A 13,645-nucleotide genomic window follows, 5' to 3' on the forward strand; every position below is an offset into this window, starting at 1 on the left:
AACATGTTATACTTGCGTGCTCTGTGCAATAGTTTTGCACAGAGTAGCTTCTCCGATCCTCCTCTTCTGGGGTCCTCCCCCAGCGCTCATGGCCCATGTATAAGAAAGGTACTAGTCAACAAAAAGCTCTTGTGGGTTTCACCATTTCTGTATATCATTTCTTCAAGATCTGTGCAACAGGGGTTATGGTAGGGGTGTGTTCTTTGCCTACAACATTTGTGCTAAAATGTATTCCTTTTTCCATCTCAGAAAGTTAAAGTGTGATTGTAGCACCCCATAGTACTGATTGATATGCTGGTTCCTGCAATATGGGTCTACTTGAATATCTTCTAGCCAGGGAGTTTGAAACCTTTTCCCGAAGCTCTGGCTCTTCCTCCATGACTGTAAGGCTTTTGGTATAAAGACTATATGAACATTTTTACAGCACAGTTGTTAGGGGCCCCAAACTTGTGATTACAGGCTAGCTCTGATGGAGGCTGCGCTACCTATCTGGCCCAAATGAAAGTGGTTCACGGATTTTCTTGGTACATGATCTAGACAGGAGTCTTGTGACTACCACCCAGGCACAACAGCTGTCCTTTTCCCAGCAATATTCATAATGCTGGGTTATTTGTAATAGAGTTCTCCAGTTTTCTGGCTACGTAGAAGACCAAACATAGGTAGCAATGTCTCAGAGGGAAAACCCCTTATAGGTAATCTACACTTCTAGAGGAATCTGGCCCCAAGGCTCCCATCAGGCCTAAAATTCACATGGTTGTCTAACTCAGTGTTTCTCAACTCCGGTCCTCAGGGCACACTAACAGGCCAGATTTTAATTATTACCTTGGGGAGATGCAGACTAGACTCCTGCAATCACTGAGCAGCAAATGATATCACCTGGGATGTATTTCAGTTTTCTTGCAAACCTGGCCTGTTAGTGTGCCCTGAGGACCGGAGTTGAGAAACACTGGTCTAACTGATTAATTCCCTCTTCGCTCCACAATCTGAATTCCTGAACTCCCCTCCACCTTGATGCTTATCTTCCAACTAGGCATAAAGTGGGGAACTAAAGCAGTTGGAAAACTTTCATTCGATCAGTGGCTGCAGCGCTGATCAGTGTATTCTAACAAGGAGTCCCGCTTTCAGAATCCAATAGCACAGTGTATTCCTCCACCCTCCCCATTGCCAGCCTAATTAGAAGCTAACTCTGTTCCCATTATGCGCTACAGAAGGGTCTTGCATGAAATATGTTTACAATCCCATGTCTCAGCGCACTGCCTGCATATATAATGGTGTAGAAGATAGACTATAGAGCAGGGATCCTCCAACTACAGCCCTCCAGCTGTTGCGGAACTACACATCCCATGAGGCATTGTAAAACTCTTATATTCATAGACATGACTAGGCATGATGGGAATAGTAGTTCCTGAACAACTGGAGGGCCATAGTTTGAAGACCCCTGCTATAGAGCCTTGTCCATGTGGAAAAATCGAATGCACGCATATTAGAACTCGTTTATCCTTGTGGTGTCCTCTGAAGATCGATCTGCATTGGATCACTCTTCAGAGGGTGTTTTCCATTCCGTGAGGTGGCATTATGTTGCCTCCTCACAGCCTGTTTTTAAAAACCCACAACACCACAATAGCATTGTGGACCCATTCAGATGAATAGGTTATGTTCACTGAGCAGTACTGCCCACCCAGCATGTCAGCGGGTATAATTTTTGCTATGCCACAATGCAAATTATCACAGGCACGCCATGTAAACACAACCATCTGCTGTCTTATGGGAGAGCAGTTTGGGGCACTAAAAATGCGGCTCAGTTGTGTGTTTTTACCACCCCCATCCACAAGTGTAACTGAGGTCTTGCTGTGCACTGAGCAGTGCCTAAAATTGGCTGCTGGAAGCATTGCTTGGCTCTATAGCTAGTGTACTTAGTGTAGTAGATTTTCAGCTGTGTATGTGTGTGGTGTGCAGTCACCAGTGTGACATGGTGTTTTCTCCTTCATTAAAATCATGTATTACTATTCTCTTAAAATGTATTAGTGATTCTGTGATGAATTGCAATTACGCTAATGTGCATGTAATTAATAGCAGCTGAAGAAAATTATGCCTTGTCTTCCGCATGATAAAGACTCGAAAAAAAAAAAAAAATTCCATGCTCCTCAATAATTATTAAGGTATAAAGAGTGCAAACTGCTAGTGATATCTTGTGCGTAACTAGGGTTTTTCAACTTTTTTGAAGTCATCCTGTCATGGGAGAAACTCAAAGATTATCACTGTTGAAAATGCTAGTTGCCAGGCCTGACAGCTGTTCTAATAACACACTTTCTTTAGTACTTTCTGACTTGGGCCTCTATACTTTAATGATTTACAATGTGACTTTTTTTAGGACATTATATAATATTTGCTTAAATTTCCAAATGTAATTTAAAGTGGCTCCCGGTAAAATAAATTAATAAATGAATTTAAATCTTTAGAAGATATAAAGTGAAGACACATACTTCCAGCTGGCAGAAGTCTGCATTGAATGAATGCTGGACCTCACAAATGAGGCAGAATCCCTGCACTTCCTGCTGGTGTCTAAGCTTGGCAACCAGCACCTTGCCTTATCTACATTCCTATTCTTATTCCATTACCACGAAAGGCTTCCTCACCAAAGTGGTATAAATCTTATGAGAGTGGGTAAGCTGTATTTGGCTCTCATATGTCTGCACTGCCTTTGCAGCTTAAAGCATACCTAAAGGCAAAATATACCTAAAGGCAAAACTTGTTGTCTGTAGTTCTACTTTAAGGGGGAGCAGTTGGGTAGCAGTAGAACAATGCTCTGGAATGGTAGTATGCATAGAGCACAGAATGTGACCAGGCAGGGCCGGCCCAAGACATTGTGCTGCCTGGGTCCAAGAATGAAATGCTGCCCTCCCCAAAAAAAAAAAAACATCACGCCCAACAAAAGGCCCCCACATCCATTATTTTATATAAATATGACATTTGGTAAGTATTATGTATACTTTTTCTATAACTCACCACTGGACCAGTCCACCAAACACCCACTGTCTGTCCTCAGTCCTCCTGTCACTCCTGTGTCTGCAGTGCCCACCGCCCTAGAAGATACAGCCTCCCCTGCGTGAGATGGAGTGCGCTGATGTCTGAGGTCATCGCACACCACGATCACATGAGGGAAGTTCCCCGGAGGAGACACTCTGCCTTCTCATACTCATCAGTTTGCACTATGGGCAGCAGTATGAGATGGGAAAATGCCGCCTATAACACGCCGCAAACTGATGACACACAAAACTGCTGTAAAAAAAATCTTGGGAGTCAATTTGCTGCCCCTCTCCATGTGCTGCCTGGGTCCAATGGACCCAGTAGGACCCATGGTAGGGCCTGCCCTGTGACCAGGAATAACAGGCACTGCTCTCTCCATACTATTAGTGGTGGATTGGGAGTGTGCACGGGAGAAATAAGAAGAATAAAAAAGAAAACGGGGCTGTGGTCTACTTGATATTTTAGAACAATTGATAAAAACAAAATGTGAGTTTGGTGTTGTCACTTTTAAATTATATCTTTTTGAAAGCTGAAAACTTTGAGGCCCAAGAATGCTCCACTCCCATGTAACTGCTTGGGCCTTGGTCAGACCCTATACAATAAATTATGGGGGGGGGGGGGGCATCCTTGTATAGTTCTGGAAGAACTATAATTTTCTTGGGGCAGTGCCTGCAGATTGGGATGGTGGGAGGGTGCACCTATAGAGCTTTCCAGTATGCTGTTTTTTTTTTTTTTTTAACAGTGAGAGACCGAATACCAATAAAAATATCCAGAAAATCACCTTTCAAAAAAGTTATAAATTGATTTGCATTTTGATGAGTGAAATAAGTATTTGATCCCCTATCAATCAGCAAGATTTCTGGCTCCCGGGTGTCTTCTATACAGGTAACAAGCTGAGATTAGGAGCACTCTCTTAAAGGGAGATATTCTAATCTCAGCTTGTTACCTGTATAAAAGACACCTGTCCACAGAAGCAATCAATCAGATTCCAATATCTTCACCATGACCCAGACCAAATAGCTGTCCAAGGATGTCAGGGACAAGATTGTAGACCTACACAAGGCTTGAATGGGCTACAAGACCATCTCCAAGAAGCTTGGTGAGAGGGTGACAACAGTTGGTGTGATTATTCAGTGATACTAGATAGGTCTTTGTTAGGACCAAATCGAACTGGGTCTTGGGCATTAAGATTGCATGAAACAAGCCGTTTACACCATACAAGCCTATATTTGTTTATATTGTGAGGTGCATAGATTCTTCTGAGTCCACAGAAATCTTTGGGTATAGTGGGTGCTGTAATAACAAGTGACCTAATTGGTCTTCTGTGTAAGTAAAGGGATCAAGCATTAGCAAAATTGTTAAATATCTGTAACCAGCTTTACAAATTTTAAGAAACTTTTAAACCACTCTCTTACAGGAAAGTGTTCTTCACGGATTATGGGCAAATCCCCAAAGTAGAGAGATGCGATATGGATGGCCAGGACAGAACCAAGCTAGTAGACAGCAAAATTGTCTTCCCACATGGGATCACCTTGGATCTAGTGAATCGTTTGGTTTACTGGGCGGACGCTTACCTGGACTACATTGAAGTGGTAGACTATGAAGGCAAGAACAGACACACCATCATTCAGGGGCTTCTAGTAAGTAACTATGTGCATGAGCCTCTTTTCATATTCTACTTTTTTTAAAGTATTAAATCTATAAATTCTATTAATTTAAGCTGTAATTTGTTCTTAATTGTCTTCAATGGTTTTGCACATTTAATATCACAGAGCAAAGGTAATTGGTGTGCAGTAGTCCATAACAACCATTCATTTCAATTCTCAAATTTCAATTTTCATTAATTGGCCCACTCTGTGCTGCGGAAAGTTGATTTGGTTGCCATGGTTTAATACCCTTCACTGCTTTTTTTTTTTTTTTTTAATCTGTTATTACTGAACTCAACTTTCTTATACTGCTTCCAGAGTGAGTTACAAAAGGAATTCATTTTTTCTTTTTCCTATATTATCTGTAAGGCCTCATTCACATGGTCTTAAAAACTTTACTGATGTTATTACACATGTGTTTTCTAGGAAAAAAGTTCCCACGTAATGATCAGTAAAATTTAAAATACTTGCCTATAGATGTGGCTAAATGCGTAAAGAGACTGATTAATAGCTACCTTGTTGTTATACTTTTTCTCCTTTGTTTTTTTTTTTTGTTTTTTTTTAAACAAACGAGGTATACTTACCTGCTCTTTGCAATGGTTTTGCACATTGCAGCCTTGATTCTCTTCTTCTTGGGTCCCCTTCCTTCTGCCTTCAAGTACCTCCTAGCAAGCCGCTTGCTAGGGGGTACTTGGGCTGGCCCGATCCAGAGCTGCAAGGGCTTGGCCTCGTCACTGGATAGTGAGAGAGAGCAGTATGGGACCGAGATCATGCTCTGACTAAGCCCCCACAATATGTCACTGCTTTTTTTTTTTTCCTCTTCATCTTTTAGCAAAGATGATATTGAGTAGAATGACACATTAATTAGAGTAGAAGCATGGCCAAAGCTTTTTAGGCAATACTTTGCCTATGGATCACAGAGTGCAGTTTGTTCTGAACTCCTGTGACCCAGTTTCAGCCAACAGTGTCTCCTGACGTAATAGAGCCATTCCAGGCTCTGGAAAGATCCTGACCATATGGTTAAGGTCCACCCAGAATCCTGGACCGGCACCTAGGTCAGCCTTTCAGCATACCGCTGAGAGCCTGAGCCATCCATCCCGCCCCCTCCACAGCCCACGCTCCAGTGAGCACTGGAGGGGAGAGAAGAGAGTCAGTGACTGACAGTCACAGCTCTCTACCAAGAGCGAAGGGGAAGAGCATTTTTGATCGCTCAGTCTTCACTGCAGAGTCGGCGGGAAACAAATGCAGAATCGCATCAATGCTGCATCCATCTAGGTGAATATATATTATATATATATATATATATATATATATATATATATATAATTTTTTTTTTTTTTTTTTAAATCCCATACTTTTCTTTTAACGCTAGTAATCAAGCTGTGACCTCACCATTGAGAGTAGTGATGCTGCAAGTCTATGCCCCACTGCATAAAACATTATTTAGGTTATGCAGTAACTCCTTTACCAATGTGTCAAAAATAACACTGTTTTTTTACCTCAGAAAATCAGTCTGATTTAAATCTGCACTGGATTATATCTACTGAAGAATGAAAGTTTAAGGGTCTTCTCTCACAATGGCAGTATGTTGTGGTGCATTTAACTCAATGCAGTGCAACGTTTGTGTACTGGAAAGGTGCATAATGGCATTTATTAAGCATATTAATTTTCTTGACTTTTCTCATTCCTAGATTGAACATTTGTATGGTCTTACGGTTTTTGAGAATTATTTATATGCTACAAATACTGATCATGCCAACGCCCAGCAGAAAACAAGTGTGATTCGTGTTAATCGCTTCAACAGTTCAGAGCATCAAGTGGTGACCAGGGTCGACAAAGGTGGAGCCTTACACATTTACCACCAACGCCGGCAGCCAACTGGTAAGACTTGTAAAAAGTCTGATTCATGGTTCCGTGAGCCATATTGTTGTTGAGTATATATTTCCAGTGTACCAGATAGATAACCTATTAAACAACTTGGGCCCAGCTGGCTCCACTGACCTTGCCAATCCTGTGTATGCCTCACACTACTGACCCCACGTCAGCTCCTGACCTCCTCTGTTAGCCAATGCTGGTGCAGGCAGTTCTGAAGTCCACTACACTGAGCTGATGGACTGCGCCATACTGAGGCCTGCAAACAGAAAGAGAAAATAGATCCAGCCAATCAAAAAAAGAAGGTATAACATTGTCATATCTGTGCAAGCTTTCTGTTCACAGGCATCATGGATACTACTTTTAAAGGTAAAATTCATTTTTACACAATTGTGCTACTCTTGCGATGGCTAGAGAGTTGTGACATGTGAAAGGGAGCCATAAAGGCCTTACAGCGACCTCTATGCATAGCTACCATTACATTTGAAAAGCAAGTGAAGTATCATAGGTTGCTTTAAAACTCTTTTTTTTTTTTTTTTTTACATGTGCCCCCCCCCCCCCATCCCTTCTGTATAAAAAACAAAGAAAAAGCTGGCAGGCAGTACTCACCCTCTTCACACTGGCACTGCATCATCCTGTATCCTGCACCACTGGCCAATTCTGGGTTGAACTGTGCCCAATATCAATGGCTCGCACTGTTGTCAATCTGCCTATTAAGGAGAGAGAACGCTCTCGTGCACAGTGCTGGACTTAAATAAGTATAAGGGGGGTGAGCAGGGTATTCTGTGACACAGAGGGTTTAACCTAATGCATAGAATACATTGAGGTAAATAAAACTTCAGGCTTTAGAACTACTTTAAAGTAGTTGTGAACGTACAAAATTGTAGACACTTGCTAATTCAGTTTAAAACACATGGGTTTTACAAGGTTAAGCCCCGGTTCACACTTCTGCGAGTGCCGGGTTCGCATGTAATGTCGGAGCGCACTGCTCCGACATTACATGCGATCAGCTGTGCGGTGCGAGTTTAGCAATACAGTTTGTATGGCTAAATTCGCATCGCACCCGGAGCAAACACGCACAGGAGGCATTTTTGCAGCCGCATCAGGATCGGATCGCACAGCGGTTCACACTTGTGCGATCCACTCCTGTGCGAACTGCACGATCGCACTGCGATATGCTATCAAACTGGGGGTGTCGTTAAGATTACATTGACACCCCCAGCGTATCGCATATGGTAGTGTGAACTGCCAGGGGTGCGTGTGCGATGCGGGAACAGGCTGAGAATTCGCAGCCTTCCCGCATCGCATAAATGTGAACCGAGCCTAAAAGGTTTTGTCATGTGACCATGCATCTCTTCTCCCTGTTAGTGGGTGGGGACGGGCACAAGGTTACAGGACACTGTTCAGACACACAGATAGCTTTTATTTCATAGTCTGTTTATCCTGAAGCAAGATGAAGGCTGTGCTTGAGCAGGAGGCATATTCAAAAGGCAAGCTTTAGTTGGAAAGGGGGCAGGGGTGTTGCTAGGTGGGAAAAAGACCAGGGGCTTCAGGCTTCAGCCAAAAGGTAAATTTGATCCCAGCTTTTGCATTACATAGGCATTACACAGCCCCCCCCCCACACCTCTAGACCTGTCTTGCGTTACACAGCCCCCCCACACACCTCTGAACCCCTTTTTCATTACACAGGCTCCCCCTTACACTTCTGGACCCCTTTTGCATTACACAGCCCCCCCTCCACACCTCTGGACCCCTTTGGCATTACACAGCTCCCCCCACACCTTTGGACCCCTCTTACATTACACAGCCCCCCCACACACCTCTGGACTCTTTTTGCATTACACAGGCCCTCCCCGCAGCTCTGCCCCTTCCTACCTTATTCAAGCAGCATGCAGAGGGAGAGATACAGGAGCAGAGCAGGGAGCAGGATAGAGACAGAATTGAAGAGGGAAACAGCAGTGCCAGTGCTGAATAGACAATGGGAGGCGGGAGCTGCTAGAGTTACCTTTCCAAGTTAACCTATTAGCCCAGAGTCCCAAGACCTGGGGTTGGCCAGGAACTCGGGGCTATAGTATGCAGTTTGCACCCTGTGATTGGTTGCTAGGACCACCTAGCAACCAATCACGGTATGCAAACTGCATACTAAAGCCCCAAGTACCTGGCCAACCCCAGGCCTTGGGACTCGGGGCTAATAAGTTCTCATGCGCAATACGAGACCCGGGACTTTTTGGGGGCCTACTCGGGGCTATAACCCGAGTCAGCCACCTCCTCGAGACGCCATGGAAAGGGGTGTGTGTCAGAGGCAGGCTGTGATTGGGAGGGGGTGTGTACAAGAGGCAGGCTGTGATTGGGAGGGGTATGGTGACTAATACAGGTCAGCTCCGTGGCTTTGTGTGCTCAGTTGAGTAAGAGGAAGAAAGGTTACCGGCAGGATCAACCAGGTACTTCAGATGAAAGAAGTACAAAAAAAGATAGACACTGATTTATAAAATACACATATGTAAAACACACACTTAGAAAATTGTAAAAAGCACACACTTAAACAAAAAAGTAGGGTAACATATACTTGAACAGCATGTCTGCTTTATATATTTAATTGTTAAATAATGGAAGGATGTCCATTAGGTGGAAAGGTCATGTGTATTCAGCAATATGTGCTAGATTTGCAAGATTCCTGTATTCCTCTGTGCCCACCTTAGAAGAATTTAACTACTGTCTGTAAAATAATGAGCATAATTCACCAATGTCAGGGTGGATTGCGGACAGACAGCAACCACCATGAAATCTAACATGGCATTTGTGTGTTACCACTTATGTAGCTTATTAAATTGCTTTTGTTGAAGAGTTAGTAAGCAAGCCAGTTACAGGATTGTGAAGAGTCCTAGAATGTGGATGAAAGTCAATAAAAATTATTTGTTCCTTTGTGACAGACAGCTTCCTTTGTCAATTGACTTTTGTTGACTGGTTATTTAGTGCCTCTTTTGGCTTTGTATACTCAAACCGCTGCAGAAGACTGAAGCTGATCTTTTGTTAAAGGCAAACTAGATTTAAATTTTAGATAAACTGTGCTCTTTGCCTGTGGACTGCTCTGACAGTTTTGCAGAGGTTCTATTTACATTACATGTGAATACTGTATGTTGCTAGAATGGGGTTTAAACTGGACATAAGTCTGATGTAAGGAATACACAATCTCTGGGTTGGCTCACTACAATTATTTTAATAATCGATTAGTTGGCCGATTAATGTTTCGATTTATCGACTAATCGGATAATATCCTTAAAAAAAAATGTTGTTGTATAATTTAGTTAATATGTAAAGTTTAAAAAAAAAAGGCAATTTATTCCTAAATATCTATATACAGTGGTAAATATAAATAACCAACTACCGTATATGTAAATCTCTAATCCACTCTGAAAATAACAGACAGAGAAGATATACTGTATATACTATTAGAGGTTGAATCTGGTAAATATCATCAGATTTAGAGATCAAATGTTTTTTTTTGAAAGACTATTTTTTACCAATTTTCAGACAGAACTGTAATATAGTATGTATGACAGACTCCCTTGTCAAAGGCAGGTGGCTTGATAAAAGCTACCTGTGCCTGCTGTCCCTTATGCTGGACATACTTATTCTGGACGTCTTCCTTCAAAACAAATTTCATTTTAAGAACATTTGGTCGATTTTCAAATCATTAGTGGGGTCAAATCGACGTTCGTTTTCTAACGCAGTGACAGGAAGATTCGAAAGAGAAGAATAGAAAACTGTTTTGCACAGAGTAGCCCTGATTCTCCTCTTCTGGGGTCCCCCACTAACGCTTCTGTCTCCTCCTGCCTTCAGAGTGCCCCAATAGCAAGCTGCAAAGTGTATAGTATAGAGTGCCCCTATGGCAAGGTAAAAAACTTCTGCCTTTAGAGCCACTCACTTCCTGCCCAGGACTACATGTCCCACGAGGCATTGCTCCTCACACATTTACAAGTTCCAAGGCACTTACTGACATCTATGGATGGTGTACTGGGTTGTATGTATGCTGCACTTTGTCTTCTGATATGTAAACAAATAATGCATTCTGCATGCAGGCCAACTAATAGGCTGACCAATTAATCGATTATGAAAATTAGGGATGCACCGAAATGAAAATTTTGGGCCGAAACCGAAAATGCAGGATTCCCTTGGCCGAAAACCGAAACCGAAAATGACTTTTTCCCCCCAAAAATTTAAAATGGATAGAACTGGGGCATACACCAAAAACAGGTAGTGACGTACACCTGTCACTGCCACCCTGTCACAGTATATGTACTGTGATGGGTTGGCAAGAGGTTAATTTAATTACCAATGGTATTTGTATTATGAAGCATGAGGGGTTAATGTATTGTCACTGCTGGTCACTCATCTATTAGTGACCGACCAGTGGCAGGTAATTAAGCCCTTTTGTGCTGCATTAGTGCAACCAGTATTAGTGCAACCAGTGTTAATTAACACTGATACTGGTTGCACTAATGCAACACAAAGGGGTTAATTACCTGCCACTGGTCGGTCACTAATAGATGAGTGACCAGCAGTGACAATACATTAACCCCTCATGCTTCATAATACAAATACCATTGGTAAGCTGCCTCAGCTCCCCCCCCCACTGCCTCAGCGTCCCCCTCCTCGGGTGTCCTTCATTCAAAAGTCCTGCCTCTGGCCGGCGGCACCGCCTCTCAATGACGTCCCTACTACGATCTGTGCATTAATGAATGGACATACCAGGCGGGGGGGGGGGGGGGGGGCGGGGCGAGCGGCCGCTATAGAGAGAACTAATGTGATCCATCCCTCTCAGCTCAGCACGACTATGTGTGAATGAGAACAGAACTGACACCGGGCGGGGGGAGCGGCCACTATTAGCTGTAACTATGTGAGCGCTTCACTTCCCTGACAGGCACGTATCTCCGCTGACAGGGAAGTGAAGCTCTCACATAGTTACAGATAATAGCGGCCGCTCCGCCCGCCCCCCCGCCCGGTGTCAGGTCAGTTCTATTCTCATTCACACATAGTCGTGCTGAGCTGACAGGGATGGATCACATTAGTTCTCTCTATAGCGGCCGCTCGCCCCGCCCCCCCGCCTGGTATGTCCATTCATAATGCACAGATCGTAGTAGGGACGTCATTGAGAGGCGGACGGCCGGCCAGAGGCGGGACTTTTAAAACCTGCCCTGCGCCGCGTTGCGCCCTCCTCCTTCCCCACGGCGGCCATATTTATTTTCGGCAATGTTAACCCATTATCGGCCGAAATGATCATTTTCGGACGATAATTTCGGTGGCCGAAATTTCGGTGCATCCCTAATGAAAATAGTTGACAACTATTTTCATAATCGATTAGTTGTTGAATAATCGATTAGTTGTTTTGGCCCTAGGTCGATCCAGAGCCTGGACCAGATGGGTGACGTCAGCCGACAATGGATTTTACCTTGCTTTTGGCTGAAAACAGGGCGCAGGAGTGCAGAATGAAGTGCACTCCTGTGACCCACAGGAGATGTAAGGCCAAACTCGCTTTGGACCTACTTCTCCTTTTAATGTCTTAGTGCTTATTCTTCCTACCTAGTCCATTTCTTTACTATTCACCTCCGTACAGTTGTGTTATCTGATCTCTGTGTTCAAAGTGCTAAACAGAGTCATTATTTTCCATCTTCATAGTCATGTATTTAGTTTTAAACCACGTTTAAAAAGTTTTTTTCACCAATGTGATTGTATGAATGTGGAGTGGAGCCCAGGAGAGGCAAAAGTGCAGAGATGCTCCATTGTAATACACCCTTAGCTGTTGAGAAAATACCTGTCTGTTGCTTGTACATTATTACTTGCTTCTTATACATACATACTTACACCATTTCAATTGTTTCTTCTGAATAATGCCTGCATTTTAACCACTTGCCTACTGTGCACTTAAACACCCTTCCCATCCAGGAAACAAACAAAGATAAAATTCCCAGTTCAATTTGCCAACCAGTCTGCTTACCAACCAAATTGGCCTGTCTAACAGTTTGCGTCAATACAGGGGTTTAGTTAGCACACATTTGCAAACGCATGTGAAAGCTGCAGGGCCACGTCAAGGCTCCCTGTTACCTGCAGTCCTAACTCTAATGAATTTTAAAGAGTCTCCACAGTGGGAGCACATGCAAGCTAAGGCCAATTTTCAGCTTTCAGCGCTCGCACACTTTGAATGACAATTGCGCGGTCATGCTACACTGTACCCATATGAAATTTTTATCATTTTTTTCACACAAACAGAGCTACCTTCTTTTGGGGGCATTTAATAACCTCTGGGTTTTTTATTTTTTACAAAAAAAAAGAAAAAAGACAGAAAATTTTGAAAAAAAAAAAAAGTTTTTCTTATTTTCTGCGAGTAAATTTTGAAAATAAATTTTTCTCCCTCACTGATGTGCGCTGATGAGGCTGCACTGATGGGCACTGATGAGGTGGCACTTATGGGCACTGATGAGGTGGCACTTATGGGCACGGTACTAATATGCCGCACTGATGGGCACTGAGAGGTGGCACTGCTGGGCACTGAGAGGTGGCACTGCTGGGCACTGAGAGGCGGCACTGATGGGCACTGAGGCGGCACTGATGGGCACTGAGGCGGCACTGATGGGCACTGGCGGATGGCACTGATGGACACTGACGGGTGGCACTGATGAGCACTGATGGGCGGCACTGATGGGCAGCACCATCAGTGCCCACACTGCTGCCAGTCAGTGCTCATCGGTGCCTAGATGAGCAGGCACTGATGGGCACTGACTGGCAGCACTATGGGCACTGATTGTGGGCATTGATGGGGGCACTGATGGCGGGCACTGTGGGCACTGATGGGGGGGCAATGTGTGTGGTTTTTTTACCTTTAGTAATCAGGGCACTGGTGATCAGTGCCCTGATTACATTTCTCTGTGTCCCCAGCGGCTGACGGCTCCCCCTCCTTCCTCACACTGCAGTGTCTGTGTGAGGAAGGAGCGCCGGCGATGAGAGATGATCTCATATGTTTACATATGAGATCATCTCTCATTGGACGGCTTGATCACGTGGTGAATGTCCGCTGTGATTGGCCATTCACCACGATCTGTGAT

General features: G+C 43.8%; 1 protein-coding gene across 2 annotated transcripts in view; it reads left to right on the forward strand.

The window, feature by feature from the left end:
* The window catches only part of LRP1 (LDL receptor related protein 1), a 555,292-nt gene that overhangs the window by 253,822 nt on the left and 287,825 nt on the right, over nt 1-13,645 (forward strand). For both annotated transcript variants that reach the window (XM_082246010.1, XM_082246011.1), the window contains exons 8-9: nt 4,445-4,667; nt 6,365-6,554. In XM_082246010.1, coding sequence (XP_082102136.1) covers nt 4,445-4,667; nt 6,365-6,554 — 413 coding nt within the window. The remainder of the gene's footprint in view (nt 1-4,444; nt 4,668-6,364; nt 6,555-13,645) is intronic.

Source organism: Pelophylax lessonae (assembly GCF_965119305.1).
Source record: "Pelophylax lessonae genome assembly, chromosome: 2".
In the NCBI taxonomy this organism is placed as follows: Eukaryota; Metazoa; Chordata; class Amphibia; order Anura; family Ranidae; genus Pelophylax; species Pelophylax lessonae.